Source organism: Thermobia domestica, chromosome 3, assembly GCF_964235325.1.
Source record: "Thermobia domestica chromosome 3, izTheDome1.hap1.1, whole genome shotgun sequence".
Lineage (NCBI taxonomy): Eukaryota > Metazoa > Arthropoda > Insecta > Zygentoma > Lepismatidae > Thermobia > Thermobia domestica.
The window spans coordinates 253,761,996-253,780,348 of record NC_137456.1 but is presented as its reverse complement, the minus strand read 5'-3'; the positions used below and the strand labels follow the sequence as shown (position 1 = coordinate 253,780,348).

General features: G+C 33.0%; 1 protein-coding gene across 2 annotated transcripts in view; it reads left to right on the top strand.

Moving 5' to 3' along the window:
• Nucleotides 1-18,353, top strand: part of Nrt (Neurotactin) — a 547,731-nt gene that overhangs the window by 500,476 nt on the left and 28,902 nt on the right. For both annotated transcript variants that reach the window (XM_081752316.1, XM_081752317.1), the window contains exon 5: nucleotides 8,518-8,718. In XM_081752316.1, coding sequence (XP_081608442.1) covers nucleotides 8,518-8,718 — 201 coding nt within the window. The remainder of the gene's footprint in view (nucleotides 1-8,517; nucleotides 8,719-18,353) is intronic.

Sequence of the window (18,353 nt, the reverse complement as noted above, 5' to 3'; positions counted from 1 at the left end):
CATAGTACATTACTTAAATTTGGAACCTTTTACTTAGATAAGTCATTATATAAGGTAGGTACCATTATGCTGAGTTTCAAATCTCTATCTCATTTGGAAGCACCTAATCAATGATGAGTGAGTAAATGAACCGATCTCTGTTTGAGTAAGGACAGTTTTTCTCCTATAGAAAATTCCATAGCACATTCCTTAAATTTCAGACATTTTTCATATTCAAGCTATTACTGTATAAGCTACCTTTGTGTAGACATTCACATCTTCATCTCATTGGAAAGTATCTAATGGCTACGGACAATTTTTCGCCTATAAGAAATTTCCCATAGCACATTCCTCACATTTCGGACTTTTTCCATACTCAGGTCATTATAAGATACCTTTATGCAGAGTTTCACATCTTATCTCATTGAGAAGTACCAAATGAAAGTGATGAGTGAGTGAGTGAACCGATTTCTACTTTGCTAAGGACAGTTTTCATGCATGAAAAATTTCCCATAGCACACTCCTCACATTACGGATCTTTTTCACACTCTAGTCATTATAAAGTACCTTTAAGAAGAGCTTCACATCTCTATCTCATTGGGAAGCACGTAGTCAATTTGATGAATGAGAGGACGAACCTATATATGTTTGGCTAAGGACAGTCTCTAGCCCATAAAAAAATCCCATTACACATTCCTCACATTTCCAACTTTTTCTGTACTCGAGTCATTATAGGGTGCTTCTATGCAAAGTTTCACGTTTCTATCTCATTGGGAAGTACCTTATCAATTTGATGAGTGAGTGAGTGAAACGATTTCTTGCTTAGCTAAGGACAGTTTTTTGCCCATGTAAAATTTCCCATAGCACATTCATCAGATTTCGGACTTTTTCTATACTCAGGTCATTATAAGGTACCTTTGTGCTAAGTTTCACGTCTCTGTCTCATTGGGAAGTACCTAATCAATTTGATGAGTGAGTCAGTGAGTCAGTGAGCCTGAAAACTGCATATTTTAGGGGTCCAGTGCTCGAATATGGTTGAAGGTAGGAATGTGAGATTTGGTATATGATCACATCTCTCGGATATCTCCTTAAATTCTAAATTTCATGTTTCTTCCCGTTACTAGAATCGGTTTTACAGAGCCTCGAAATCGACGATTTTCCCCAAATCTCTAGTTGTGTATAATATGCTTACGGCAGTGCAGGCCAGTTTTCATTTTCTTCGCGTAACTTGGCTGCCATGCACTGCCATGCATGTTGACTTGTTTAAATGTTGATACGGATGGATTACAAATAATAATAATAATAATAATAATAATAATAATAATAATAATAATAATAATAATAATAATAATAATAATAATAATAATAATAATAATAATAATAATAATAATAATAATAAACAGTAGTAGCAGTAGAATAAGAATAATAATAAGAATACGAATTCTTCTTGAATCATGAACTTTAATTTCTATTCATACGCTAGTTATATTACTTCCTTCTTTGTATTTTCAATTGCACTTGCATGTAAAATGCCAGAACCATTACGTTTATTGACTTTCTGTACCGTCAAAGTCCTAAGGAATATTGGCAAACACTTGTGGACAAATGGGTTTATAGCTTACTGTTTACCACCTACATTTTCGAAAGTGGGCATTTTCTGAGCAAGAATTCCAATGCAAGTAATTTATTGAGATGTATTGATTCATTTAACTTCTGCAATTGAAGACTTACTTATTTTAGGTTTTATTCTATAATTATAATACAATGTTTAAAAAAAAATCTAGAGCTACAACTTTGTAATGGGTTTTATTTTTTTAAAATCCTATTCTTGGGGTTGCGATCGCCCCCGATCGCTATCCTGGATCCGCCCCTGTGTTTGTTTTACAAAATTAGATTTCGAGATTTTTAGGGAACATGCTCTTTGAGTACTAAAAATGACTTAAAAGGAATAAAGTATAATATTTGGAATATATATTTGTGATGAGTGGAGAGCTAACTTCAGGAAGTTAAAATTAATAGGGATCAGGTCCCTGTATTTCACCCCCTACAGTCCCCGCTCTGTTCTAATGGAGCGTGATGTAAGAGGCTCCGAGTTCGATTCTTGATCAGCTTTAAAATTTGAACTTATTAACGTAGATCTGATTCGATCTTGAGGTATGGATTCTCTTATACGGAAACCTCGGTGGCTCAGTGATAGAGCACCTATCTACTTCTTAGGATATGTGGCCCCTGCTTCGGTCCTGGTTCTCGCCAAGGATGAAAACTATGTGCACGGGTTTTCTCGAAGACCTTCCATTACCTCCTGCTTTTTATATCGCCAAGATTTTACCATCACTTGTTTCTTTCATTCGCTACCATCTCCTTCAGCCTTGGAGCATAATTGTGTGGCACTAAACTCAGAGATTTCATTTTCAAGCAGTGATTATTTCAGAGAGTGACAGGGAGCCCCTTGGAGCAATTGAATTCCTCCTGGGCATGTTAAATGTGGATTTCCCACCATTTCAACAATATTACTTTTCACACCTAATCTAAAACCATTACTGTTTTCAAGCAACGTATAGCTTCGGTACTAGAAAGAGGTCATAAATAAAGTTCTCATTTATTCATTGGTAAATCCTTTGGTAAAGATGATGCTGAAATTATAACAAAGCAAAGTTTTTATAAAATACATTAAAAAGAAGAAACTATTTTTGAGAAGATAAAATGAAGAAATTAAAAACATTGAGTGCGGTTTTCTCGAATATCAGGGAAGTAGTTTAGTTTATAAAAACATTTAATCTCGCAAATGCTTTTAGTGTTAATTTCATTTCTTCAATTTACCACCACAAAAACTATTTTCTCCCAAAATTATTGTTTTCAAAATTTCTTGATGTTATTAACTATATTATTTGAATATCACTCATTCTAGCTTTGGAACTTCTTGTATAAATTAAAAGACAAAGTCTAACCAAAGCAATTTGCCGAAACTGTAATGGTATTATTTATTAGTTAATGTATGCTTTGGTCAGAATTTGTCTTTTAATTTAAACTATATTATTTTTATTATTATTATTATTATTATTATTATTATTATTATTATTATTATTATTATTATTATTATTATTATTATTAGTAGTAGTAGTAGTAGTAGTAGTAGTAGTAGTAGTAGTAGTAGTAGTAGTAGTATCTCCATAGCTAAGAGATTAGCGTACGCGTCTGTGGCGTGGGGTACCTGGGTTCGATTCCCAGTAGGAGCTCATGTGTTTCGGATTCCACGTTAATCAGTACGTCCACTTTTCATACAGCTTAGCTGCTGAAACGGACGTTAAACTCAAAATCAACTCAACTCAATAATAATAATAATAATAATAATAATAATAATAATAATAATAATAATAATAATAATAATAATAATAATAATAAACGACACAATGTAAGGAGTGAAAGGCAAGAAACCATATAAAAACTGCATGCGATCATATGAAGTCGGAACCTCTCCTTTCAGTGTAATTACCAGTGAGACACTAAACCATAAATAAAACAGTAATATAACGGTCTTATTGATGGTGTTCCTGAAAATATGGGATATATTGTAGAGTGGTGTTACACTGGATTATTTAATTATCATTGAGTAACATGTATTTGTTATTCTATATACATGTATTGTAGTTATTTATTATAATATTTCAAATGATGTGTGTCTTTTAGTCCAGGGCTTCTACATATTTTCTCAGCTTTAAATATGTTTGTGTAGAGCACAGCCTATACAATTGTTATTGAAATCTGTAACCAGTCTTTCTTGTTCGCTTTACTGCTTTATAACCAGCGGAAGAAAACAGCTATAAAGGAACTTCAGGTGTCAATCAACTATTGAGCTGCTGCGTGACGCACGTGGGGAGGGCTCCTCCTCTACATATTTCCCCCTTCTCAATGCTGTTTGCTATGAGCGAACGGTGGTGTGACTTTCTCCGAAGCAATTGTTATGGCAATGATGTTCTATCTGAAATGTTGGTAGACACTGTTTTTGTCAATTTTCCATCCTAATTTCTGTGAACTGTTTAAACAGAATAGTTTATGAAATGAAAAATGCTTGAGAAGAGACGTTTTAAAGAATACGCTCACAGTTGCCGACATTTTCTTACACATTCTGTTGAGAGTTGGATACCTGGAAATAACCAAAAATCGTCCCGAAAAAACCCCTTGACCATAAAAAATATCGTCATATCGATCAACGTTATTTCTATCTAATTACTGACACGTCTCGGGAAAACGTTTCTTATGCTACTTAGATTGAATTATGTCCGATTCATTGCAATAAGATGTAAAATATTGTTGTTATTTTTAAAAAATCCAAATTATTGGAAACATTTCGTCCCGTTTAAACCCCTCAAAATTATAGATATGTATAAATATGTTATTTATTAAAATCAATTAACGAAACTTTCTATAACAATGTTTCTCACAGTCCTTTACCAATCTCAACAAAATTTATTCGAAAATATAAACTTTTTTGTCCTTCGACTTTTTCGCCTCACAGAAAGATGCCTTGGTGATATGTAATGAACAAAATACATTTTGTTTCTTTAAAAACAACAAAATATTTATTTGTGAATAGATAATATTGTCGATAAAGCTTTTTATACTTTTGTAAAACGGTGACATCAAAAGTCATTTTTGCAAAAATAGTGATATTTTAGGAAATATATCATGACATTCCGAAAACTAAATTAGAACAGAACGTGTTGATGGCAATAGCATATTCATAGTTTTATTGCTTCACGCATTTCTTCAGATCAAGATTTAGTCAATATAGTATAGAGAGGAGCAAATAAATCAAAGTTAGAAAATATAGAATGTATCTATTGTTTCGTCCTTTTTAGACCCCTAGCAGCTAAAGATAGATAGATAGATATAGATATATTTCATTGTAAGTGCACATGATAGCATATTACTTTTTAATCATTTCCAGTCAACTTGGCAATAATTAAATGAGTAATTTCTTTATTGTTTCTGATATGAATTATGGCTACAGCTGGATGAAAGGGCGCCATGCTGTAGATCTGTTTTAATTGTTCCCGGTTTCAAGCTGTTTCAATTAAATGACGTGGCCAGAGAATTTAGAAGGAAATGGGGAGGGGGAGGAGGCGGAGTAAAGTCTATTTGTGGGAATCTATCCAACTGACTGTCTTCTGGACTTTTTTTTCTTTCTTCCATTTTGGTTTCTTTCGAAAGTGCTATACGGAACACTAGGGCGTCGCTGATTCTTGAATTTGCCTCCAGGTGGCAGCAGATGCTGCATAATTATGGCACATGCTTTTGTGATTCAGTCTTTTAATCTCATTATTTACGTTCTATTGCTCTCCATTCGCAGCAAGGGTAACTTTCTTGCAAATTGACGAAAGGGAATGAACGGCGTGATGTAGCTGCAGATAATACAAAAGACCATGTATTACAATGGGTTTTCTTCTTCTGGAGAGATTTTTTAATAGAACAATAGCTCTGTTAAGATTTATTCGTTGGAAACATACAGTAAATTTGTTTTCTATTGTTGATTTTAAAAGATTACATATTCTTTATATACAAAGCTCTAGATGCCATTGAAACAAGTTTTTTAAAAAGTAAAATAATATTGAAATTCAATATTCCGTGAATATCTTTCGTTATAATCAAAGGATAGAATGGAAAATTTTTCTTTATTATTAGGACTCAAAGTATTATTTTTGATACTAAGGCTCAACCCTGACGATTTGAAAACAGTGTATTAAATTCTGTAAATACTTTCCTATAGTCTAGCCTCCTTATGCACATACTCATTCTCTTATCAGTGTTCCCAACTTTTCATATGGGCCTCTGTTTTAAAGCCTCCTCCTCAAGAAAAGTAGATTCTAATATTTTAAGTATGTTATGTGACATCACAAAATATTAGCATAATAATAATAATAATAATAATAATAATAATAATAATAATAATAAACTGCGTTGATTCAGCTATAGGAGGTTGAAATATTAAAAGGGCGTGCAAATTCACGAGTTTGAATTCTAATTTCATACTGTATCTGTGGTGATCGTAGATCAGAGCAGTGGAATTCCGTAAGTTTTGCATTCATTTGCATTCACTATGCTTCGTCTTAGCTTAATTAGAAGATGAAGCATTATTAATAGCAAACAAAACAAAATTAATTAATCCTTAGCGTGAATGGAACACCCTTGATTAATGGATATCAAGGGCTCTTCCATTATGAATGAACTTTATCCCAAAAACTTGTGGAATTCATATAGTGTGGGGAATTTTTTGTTACATAAATAATTAAACAAAGTTAAAGCAGTGATAAATATATATATAAAAAAAGTTCCTAAAATTACAACCTTAAAGCTTTCACAGCACTTCGGGAGTTTCGAAATCAAAGCTATGACATGTTAGCCTTGATAACAGAATTGAACTTCAGAAGGTAATTCCTTATACCAATGAAAAATCTGGTAAATATGTGTAAAATGATCAGAATATGTACATTTTTACACACGCCCTACGTTTAATCTATGGCTTACCTGGAAATTATAAACATGTCCAACATTTGGTTTGTTTTCGTTTGAAATTGAAACTTCCCTTGAATTTATTTCAAGGGGGTCATTTGGAACTCCAGGAAGAACAATTGCCCCCTCTGAGTTTGACATTTTTTATACATAAGATAATATATCAATGAAAAACCTGACAATCTACTGACATTTAAGCACCCCCCTCCCCAAGCAAACTCACAAATGACACTGGTGACTCATTTCAATACCTGATATCGTCATTGACTGGAAAGGAAATAGTTATACGGTAGAAATAGAAAAAGTAAGGATTTCTGCAGACATCATGGTAAAAATGAAAATTTTATATTTATGATGATGCGTAATACTAGGAAATATTCTTTTATGTGAGATAAAATGTTGTCGGTTTACAGTTTCTGACATTTTTTTGGTGTACAGTTCTACGCTTTATGTCTCCATATCCTCTTTAAGAGCCATGGACACATCGTAATTATTTTTCAGTAATTACTTTTCGGATATTTATGCTAGTATTGATTCTATATGAAAATGAAATCCTTAGTTTAAGCTTTCACAGTTATACAGTTACATTCACAGAAGAAGTTGAGTTGAGTTGATTTTAGTTTAGCGTCCCTTTCAGCAGCAAGGCTATATGAGACGTGGACCTACTGATTAACGTGGAATCCGAACCACATGAGCTCCCGCCGGGAATCGAACCCGGGTCTCCCACGCCAAAGGCATTCACAGAAGAAGATAGATTATTAAAATACAAATGAATAATAGCAAAGTATTGGTAGAATGGAAACCGTGGTAGTAAACGGGGAAAATCCATAGAAATGATATCTACCATACACTTACATAATCTGAAATCGAAAAAAGAACTCTTCGCATCAGAGTTGAAGGGTCTGCCACAAGCCATCGTGTTTACACGGTATTCATTCTTCAAATATATCCTGTGCTACTAATTTCAACCTCTTCTGGAACCACTGAAATTTAGTTGGTACGGTAATCTGAAAGTGATTACCGTAATAACCGATACAATTAATTGTATCAATAGCTTTGGAGTAAATTGATTTGCCTACATCCAGTTTTACGCAGTATCCCCACTCAATTATTAAACCAAAAGATTACAAATTTCTGAGCTAGCACATAAAATGCGTATATAAATCATATAGGTTCTGTGCATTTTATGTGTATATGATTCATGTGTCATATTTCATCATCTTTCATTCATATAAATCATATAGCTATTAAGTAAGCTGTAATAATAACACATGATGCACAGAAAGTTCAAGAAAGTTGCAAATTATATTTTCACCACACCTTGTTCACATAAAACACTCAGCAAGTACGTGTGCAAAGACAGAACTGAGACCACGATTAGATTATGGTCTCAAAAGTATCAGGCACCAATGCATTAAAGTCTCATGAATGCTCTATCACTAAATGTCAGAGAGCTACTTACTTTCAGTAAATAAGCAGATAAAAAGTTGAAAGAATATTTGAAAATTGAGATACTATCATGATAATACATATTTCATTGTTATTATCATTAAGTATTTATAATTTTATGTAATTTTTATTAGCTATGTGTACATATTAAACATTTAACCGCCATTTTAGAAATTGTATAAAAAAATCTGAAAGGAAGAACCATAAACAGCGTAAGCTTGTTTTTTTTTTTTTTTGTATTATTATAAAGATTGTTAAGTAACTGTTTTGTAATCAAATTAAAAATTAAAAATTTAGTTCCTAAAGAAATGTATATTAATATCTGAATAGATATATGTTCTCTTGTACTATGTTTGCAATGAAATATAAAATAGAAGAGAAGATTGAAATATTTGCCTCCGAGGCTCTTATTATTCCGTTTGTAACTCACATGCTTTCATGGATATGGCAGAAGACATCAGAAGCAAATGCATTTTTCCTTTTGATATGTGGCTCGAGAGTTGGTTTTCTGAAATTTTAATTTTCTGGTTCGATATTTGAGAATAAAGTATTGACGACTGCTCGTTTTTCTTTTGGTAGGAAAAGGCCGCGGAGGCAGGGGATGCTGACACAGAGGATAAGCCATCGGAGAAGGAGGTGCCACAGGATACAACCGACGCAGGGGACGTCGAGCAGATAAAGAAGGATCCCACCGAGGCTCCCGGCGAAGACAACAAAGAAATGGAGGAAAAAATGGAGGCCGTGAAGGTGGAAAGTGTTGAGAAGCTGCCAGATACCGAGGTCAGACTCCATAAAATATTCTTCCATCATTTGCTCGCTTATTCTCACAGGGGTTCCTGCATCCCAGAGGTTTTTCCTACAAATTATATCCAGTCCCTGACTCCGTGGAGTTCCTTCCTTCTGGAACTGTTCCCTGTTTTCACGCCAATACTTTTCAATTAATGTACAATATATTCGTAAATTCTCATTCTGGGAATTAAATCTTTTGCTGTTAATAATTTAATATTCTTTTTGCAGTTTTTGCAGCAACAGAGTCCCTAAAAGAGGACCAAAAATATTTAAATTATTAAATGCATGGAATAACTCTTACTGAATTTGTTGCTGTTTTCTGTACAACCCATTACAATTATAGGCGATTTACTTAAAATTTGAATTTAAAAAAAAAAAATCAGGGAGAAAGCTTGCACATTTTAAAACTAGTCTTAGTGTTACATATCAAACTGAGCATACATACATGCATAGAACATAATTTCAATAGTTTGTATGGAGAATGTTTAGCAGAAGGGGTCCAGAAGTACGTAAAAAATACAAAATTTATAGGAGAAATGGATGTAAGTACTTAGTCCTAACATAACCTAACCAAATCTAACCTAAGCTAACCTAATATTAATAGAAATAAGCGAAATTCTATCATTTTTTCGAAAATTATGTTGAACCCCTACACTAACATAATCCAACATAAACTAACTTAACTTAACCTAATGTGAACAGAAATGACCGAAATTGTAACATTTTGAAAAAAAAAATTGCAGGACCACTTCTGCTAAACATTCGTCATTTCTATGAAAATTTGCTCTTTTCAAACTTGCAAGTCTGAAAATTACACTCTTTGTTAAGTTAATTTTAAAAAGAAAGGTGATTTTGAGGTGATTTTTTTTGGGTATACTGTTACCAACTTCATATAGAGTTAACTTAATAGTGTTAATCAATAACTTTTACAATAATAATTTAAATATTTTAACAAGGTGTTAGACGTTTCTCAAAAGTTTATTAAAATTACGTTCTATTAAATTGTAAGAAGAAAGCTTGATGTGACACTTTCTATATTTCTACGCACAATTTCTTTTAATTATAATTCATGCTAATTCAAAGACAATTTAATGCTTTTATCTTCAGAGTTCAATTATTATAAATCTATACGATAATGGCAAAATACGATATGTACATTTGCAGAGCCAAACAAATTACTATCTTTTGAATTAAATCTGTACAAGGATGGCAAAACATGGTGTGTACTTTTGCACAGGCAAACAAATTACAACTTTATGAACTAAATCTGTACGAGGATAGCAAAACATTATATGTACGTTTGTATAGGCAAGTAAATTGCAGTCTTATGAACTAAGTCTGTACGAGGGTGGCAAAATATGGTATACAGGCAAACACATTACAGCCTTATGAATGAAATCTATACGAGGATGGAAAACATGATATGTACGTTTATATAGGCAAACAAATTACAGACTTATGACTTACATCTATTCGAGAATGACAAAACATGATATGTACGTTTATACAGGCAAACACATTACAACCTTATGAATGAAAATATTATTGAACAATTGTTGTGAGATATATAGTTATAACATTTAACTAACGTTGAAACAATGTTGTAACGGTTAATAACAATCAATTTTAAAAGTTGCAATCTGACTGCTATTCTACATCTTTTATATTAGTTAAACGTTGTAGTTGCAATAGATAAGGAGTAGTTTAAAAACAAATTGTAAATGGAAAATCAAAGATCTTTTATCTTACAAATCTCTGCGAAATTAAAATTATCCTGATTCCTAAATATTTCACAACTTAAATCGGTTCTGAATTCCTAAAATGTTTTTCTAATATATGTATATGTATATATCGAGAGAGAGAGAGAACCTCTCCCTAATATATATATATATATATATATATATATATATATATATATATGTATGTATTAGGGACAGGAGGTTCTGTTCTGAAATTTTAGAAATATAAAGAGAAATGGCCTTCAGATCATTACAACAAACATTTTGTTTGCAAATATTTCATTAAGGCTATTATAATTCATGATTGTGAGAAATTCAGAAGGTAAGTTCGTTAGGTAACTGTAAATTGTATAAACGGGCTTTAAAGATATACTAAATTCATTGATGGCGAAACGTTGTTAGATAGTTTCAGTTAATTTGAATGAGAGTGAATAAATGTGTGGGTTGACAGTAAATAATTACACAGTTCAAAAACTCATAATGAATTGCTAATATCTTTTTCCTGCATTTGTGTGGAAATGTGTGATTTATCAATTAGAATCAAATGGACAACAAAAGAAAAAAGGAAATGGAAAAGTGAAGGTAATAATTCAGAGACCATGCGTTACATGATTGATTATGTATGTTTTAATAACTTTAACTGTAATTTTCTTTTCAAAGACAGCTTTTAAAAATGTAAACGAGTTTATTAGAGATCGTCTGTACGATTTTTTTTTCTAGGGGGAAGAGCATGAAGTGTCAAACTCACCTCTGTGTAATTCATAATCCTCTGGTCGGATTCAATTTTACGTTCGAAAAGAAAAAGAAAAGATAGAAAAGTTAATATACCAATTTAAACATTACTTAGGCATCACATAAAAGTTTGAAATACTGTCAAATTAGTAGTATGCGAAAGAGGTTTGTTTCTGATGTGAAGAAACTTAATGAAAGTTTCCGGAGAAATCTAAAGAAAGAAAGAAATCCTTTTGTCTATGTAGCAAAGATAATTGACGAAACAATCTCCAAACAGTAGTTGTCAATAAGTGTATCATCACTTTGCAACGTATTTGTTACAACTTTGTATTTTATTAGATACAGAGTAATTATGAAAGTAACTAATAGCTTTTTAAATGGTCGATATTCTAAATAAGGCATAGAGAGAATGATAATTTTACTAATGATCAAATTGGTGCATCTGTTACACATTATTTAACTATTACTTCTACACAATGCTTCTTACACGGACACACAGAACTAAGCTCTCTCTATGTCTAATGGCTAAACTCTAACTCCATAAAATCCACTAACGATAAACAAGAATTTTCAAACTTTAATTTATTCCCATTATCTGACTTGCAACTTACTAAATATCCATATTATCTACTTACACAAACTCACCTACGCAACTCATAAAATTACACATAATCTTCGAGTATGTGTTCAACCAATAAACGGTATTCAGCCCCATACACTATTCTCAATAGTACCGTAGTATCTATTTGAGCTCAATATATAAGCGAAAACAGTATATCCTTAAGACAACATTCATTGCTATTCTGTTTATACATTTTGTGTAATTGTTGCAAACAGTCAAAATAATCGATGCAATGAATTACGTAGCAATGGAATGAAACAATACGATACATAATGTCATAATGGCGTACACACTAAAATCAAGTAACATTCACAATTACACTTGTTTTTCTGAGATTTAAGTTGGTAAGTTTTATATTAATGGTTATGCTAATGCTTGCCTATTTATTGCATAAAACTGCTGCCTTGATTTCTTGTAATTTAACTGACAACATTTAGTATAAGAAATAGTAGTTGAATGTTAAGTCACGTTATGAAATGCCATTCTGTTCTTTAGCAAATTTCATTTTCTGAATATAGGAGCTTTATCCTTTTTGAAGGCTTATGCCTATGATGTGCTGCTTAGTTTTATGTCATCCATAGACATCTGCATATTAAAATTACCAGTTATTAATCCAGTAGATAATAGCAATACGTTTCTCTCCAACTAACTAATTCTATGGCCTATGGAACTCGGAAGTTCAATGCCGCGTTCACAAAAGCTCTTTATTGGTTTCTGTCCTTAGCCAATTGAATCTAATTTCTACTTTGTATTCCTGTCCTTCCATCTGCGCCTAAGTGTTCCTAATGGTCGTTTTCCGATTAGATTTCCAGTTAAAACTTCGAAAGCATTCGTACTTTCTTCTATTCTGGCTACATGACCTGCCCACCTGAACCTCTTAGACTTGATGACCTTAACAATGTTTGGTAAACCGTATAAATAATGCAATTCCTCATTATGATGTCTCCGCCATTCCCTACTCCCGTCCCTCTTGGGTTCGAATATTTGTCTCAGAATACTGTTAAAAAAAAAAAAAAAAATCAGTCTACGTTCTCCACTCAGAGTAAGCGACAATGTTTCGCAACCATACTGGACAACGCTTCTCCCTAGCGCCTGTATATAAAGTTACAGTTGTTGAGTTTAATGAGGACATTCTATTCGCATTATTAAGTGTTTTATAGAACAAGAGATCTTATAAGTGTTTGTGTTGTGGTTATACAGTCCACTGAGAAAACGTTAAAGGCTTAAGTATTTATAGGCATCTTTGTGAGTAAAAAACGTTTACCTATGATTTATAAACAATACATATTGTTCCCGAACAGATGCGTATTTTTACGTAATACTTCTATAGCATTTCTTAGATTTATTTGAGGATTTCAAACAAAACTAAAACTCAAACTTTAAACAGTGTTCGTAATTGTACACTTTTTGAGATGTTATATCGATTTTATTCTCCAAGTCTAATTACAATAATATTGCTGTAAAAGCCGCATTTATAGTGGTCACAATAATGGTAAGATGGAGGCAGGGGAAACTATGTTAGAGAACATTCTGCTATTCAGACACAGCTTACAAATATATTTATTTTGGAGTTTCTTTGGAAATGCAAGTACATTGTGTTCACCTTTCAATTTCAAAATTTTTATTTATCAAAGTTGTTACTGTCAGTAATATTTTTTCTAAATAATAGCTTTGCTGTTGACAGTACATCGATTGAATGCTTCTATAATAGCTGCCAATTTTTTTTGTTACTTGTTTCATTTCCTTTTTCCCAAATATGGCTGAAATATGATTTTAATCGTATAGTTGATTTCAAAAGAAAGGAAAAGAAAAAGAAAGAAAAATATTATTTTGATACAACAGCAAATATGTTAAGATTTCGTGTACTGAAGTGGTTGTTCCAGGTTCTTAAATATTATAGACTCTCAAACATTCTGTTAGCAAGATTGATCTTATTCAGATTAAATTATTGGAGATTATCTGTGTGGATTTAGGCTAGATCGATTAACTATCGACCATATATTTACCATTCGTCAAATACTCGTAAAGAAATCGGAATACAATCCCACGTATATCAATTATTTATTGATTTCAGAAAGGCTTACGGCTTGGTTAGGAGGAAAACATTGTGCAACGTTTTTACTAGAGTTTGATATACCAAAAGGTTAGATTAATTAAGACGTATTTAAATAAATCCAAAGTAAAATCTGAATACGAAAATACTTGTCTACATGGTTTCACATCGAGAATGGAATGAAACAAGGAGGTGCGTTATCGGCATTATTATTAGATTTTATTTCGGAGAAGACTATAAGGAAAAATTAAAATTAGGAACCAGGACCTAGAACTGAATTGTACTCGCCAGGTTATGGTGTATCCTAATGATGTAAATCTAATGGGAATGATATAAGAGCAATAGAAAGAAATGCAGAGAATTTACTAAACTTCTGCAGGGAGATAGGTTTGAAAGTAAGTGCAGAGAAAACTAAATACATGGAAATTCCCATGATCGTAATACTGCAAATTATGGATATATTAAAATAACAAATAGTACTTTCGACAAAGGGATCCTTTCTAATATCTAGGATCAATATTTACAGACCAAAACCGTATTCACGAAGAAATTAAATGTCAACTGAAAACAAGGAATTCGTGTTGTTATTCAGTCCAAAACCTTTTGTATTCACGAATGCTATCAAAGAACTGAAGGTTAAAATATATAAAACTAAAATTGTGCCTGCTGTGCTGCATAGTTGTGGAATATGGTCGCTTACTTTGAGGAAAGAACACAGACTGAAAGTACACGAGGATAAAATTTTATGACAAATATTTAGACCCAGAAGAAACGAGATGAGAAATTGCGGAAACTTCATGACGAGAAGAACTGCACAATTTATATGCTGTTACCAGACATTGTTAGGGTCAAGTCTAGAAGGTTCAGGTGGAAAGGTCATGTAATCAGAATAGAAGAAAGTAAAACCACTTTCAAAATTTTAAGTAGTTACCCAATCTGAAAAGGACCATTAAGAGAACCTGGACGAAGATGGGAGAACAATATTAAGATGATTCTCGCAGAAATAGGAATGCAAAGTAGAAACTGAATCCAGTGGCTAAGGCCAGAAGTCAATGGAGAGTTTTTGTGAATGCGGCATTGAACCCTGGGTTCCACAGACTATAAGGTTAGTTAGTTATTTGGTACAGGAAAGAAATGAGAATGTTAATTTCACTTGATACAGTACACATCTTTAAACTAAGTTTTTATGAATAAGACAAGAAGAGAATTAGAAACCACAAATTTATCTTCAAATATAATTAGTATGACAAACCATTCTACCTTTAATTGAGTTCAGGATATACTCCATAGAGGCTTGGTATTAAATATTTAATTCAACTGTGTGAGGTGCTAGGTGGCCAGAGCCGAAGCTACTGTTTACCTAACGACACCAACACAATATATAAAAAAAATGTTGAAGGAGAGTGACTGGGAATATTTAATTAACTTAAATATTTACATAAAATGCAAATAAATAAAAAAAAAATATATAAGAAGTTATTTATTCCCTCTTGGAGATCAGGTTCTCTCCCGTAAGGGCTGCCACTCTCTTATGAAGTCGGTAGAGCAAAAATTATGTATTTCTGTAGAACAGCAGATCTCAGGGCCATCTGCATAACAACCATGCTCAAGGATGCTATAATAGTGAGTCAGTTATAAGTTTCAAATAGGTTAAAAGAAAAAAAAATCTACTTTAAATTTTACAGGTAGCAGCCTGTAAATGATCTCACTATTTCATGGCTGTTATTTTGTTCTTTTGGGCAGAATTCTCTCTGAGCCCCATACAGAGAGATGGTCAACATACAAAATCAAGGGAAAATGTCTCCTCGAATCACACTCCTGAAACAAAGATATCATTAGTGCAGGTACTCACCCTACAGCAATTGAATAAACAGTTGTTCTGGTATGAGCTGACAGATTTATTTCCCACATAGGAAACAGGCATCTCACCCATGGTAGATGAGATGATATCACACTTTATACACTAAATACTTATCACCTTTGTAGTGCACTATCACATAAACACGGTACTTATAGATTTGATACACTTGATATTGTATCACACTAAAAAAAATAAAATGAATGAGAATTAATGTAGGCTGAACTGAAACCTGAAAGGTCTGACTGACCTTTAAAATAAAAAAAACTTTTATAGAAATATTTACAGAATTATTTATCTCCTCATAATTTTTAGTTTCTCGTCTCTAACAGTTTAGAGGAGAGATGTATTTCACTGTCGAAGAAACATATTTCACTATATTTGTGGGCTAACAACACAGATTGAAGATAAACATAAACAAGATTTTTATATGGTGATGCACTGTTCAAACTTCACTTGACGTACACAAGTTCTGAAATTGATTGAACACAGTGTCCTCCTAGATGCTCATTCCACTACACGAAAATGTTCTGGTAGAAGATATGGTACGCTGAATTTCAAGCATTCTATGAAAGAATGTTTAGTAGCTCCAATTTGAAAAGCAAGCAAATTAAGTACTTGCAGCCTTGTGCTAAAAATGTCCAAGGACAGGCACAGTTTAATAGCGTTACTGGCCTCGGAGTTATATCTCTATTTGAGATATGTTAGGATATATATTTCTCCCATAGTTGGCAAAATGCGAGTGTCCCATATTAACACTGGGAGTTACGAATAAGCTTCAACTTAGCTGATCTCTACTGAGTGTTCTAAGCACTCAGAGAATGGATGAATATAAAAAAAAAAAATGATTTAAAATTTAAACTTCCATTGTCACTGAATAGAATGAGTACCACTGACGTATAACTACAAATGAGTGTAAGTCATACACTGTTTGTCACTGTACTATCTCATGCTCTTGAAGAAATTTAGATTAACACACTCGCGATATAGTTGTTCACAGGACAAATCCCGGGGAACCGAATCAATTGTTCTCACCGTGTCCTGGGTATCGAACTCTGTACGGGAAGTCAGGTGACTTCCTATTACACCGCAAAACTATCTCTTGTTACTTCACGAGTCTAGCTTCAACTCCCCCGTTCTCCAAGGAAAACGAGTATATGTTTCTGGCAAAACACAGGAAACGAAGAAACTCGCTTCTCCCAGCACCCTTTGACAAAGGTTCTTGCCTTGAGGCGAATATTGCGGGTGGTCTCCTGTGTCAATGCCCTTCTTCAGCCACCATTCGTAGCCAACTTCACCTTTCTTGGCTGATACGTGCTGCCTCTCCTCCAGGCAGTGGCCAGCACCGGAAGTTTTTGCTTACAGCAGAAACTATGAAAGATTTCCGCCTACTTTTGTTTTCTTTTGCTAGTTACATACAAATAAAATATAGAAACATATGATATTATACATTAAAATAAAGTTAAACCTACAAAGAATACATATTTATACATTTTATTAACTGTCATCTCTCTCAGAAGCAGCGGTACACCCAATTTCTGTGGCTGTCGTTCAAAGTGTCTGCTTCTAATGCAGCCATGCTTTCTTGGAGAGAGATTGAAGGAAACATATTTGTTAATTATTTGTTTTTCACAAATACAAGATCTAAGTGTCTTGTTCGATAAGGGAAACACGTTGTTAAAATTAAACAGAATTTTATGCGGTCTTTCCAAGAACGAGTATAGCTTAGTACGTAAATATTAATATTAAACACAGAAAATAAGTCAAATTAGAGTATACATTTTCAAATTGGTGTTGCATGTTGGGAACCAAGCAAGAGGCTCGCTAGCCAGGTTACTGGTTTTTGGTGAACAGGGGGGGAGGAAGAGACGCTGACGCTAGGTGCATTGGAAATCACACCTTTAGAAACCTAAAATTTCGCATGTAGAAGCGAAAAACTTTATGGCATTTTAAACAATACGAACTCCGTGTTTCAACACACTGTATCAAACCCAGTGTAAATTCACCAAAGGAAGTCTATAGGCTACTTCCTGGGTATACGATACTTATTTAGTTTCTATTCTGGGTATTTCTTTCCGTGGTGAGTTGAGAGAGACCTCCCATCCTGTAGTATCGGCGACAGTAAGTCGGGAAAGAAAAAAAAAACTTTTCTCAGCTCTAGCTCTCTTCCAAGCGTTCAGAAAAATCAAGTATGATTCTTATAGAATCTGCTCATTTCCTTTTTAATTAATCTTCCATCTCTGCTTTATATTCATTATCTTCCATCATCCCCTGTTAGTTATGCATTATGCAACAACGAAGTAATATTATGCAACCCAATAATACACTATATAAGGCCTATAAATGGAATAAACACAATGAAATAAATACAATATAATACAATATTGTATTAATATTTACGTACTATGCTAGGTGTTTCACACTTCATTACTAATAATATCAAATAAATATGCACTGCATATGCTAATGTTAACCAAAGAATTAAACCACAAAATTATCATATTTACATATCAATATGCTAATGTGCCCGTCATCTGCATTTTGATATGCAGATGATGGAGAAGGACATCGGCCTTCTACAACTGAAATAAAGAGAAATGCGATTTTGAATATTTTGCTTTG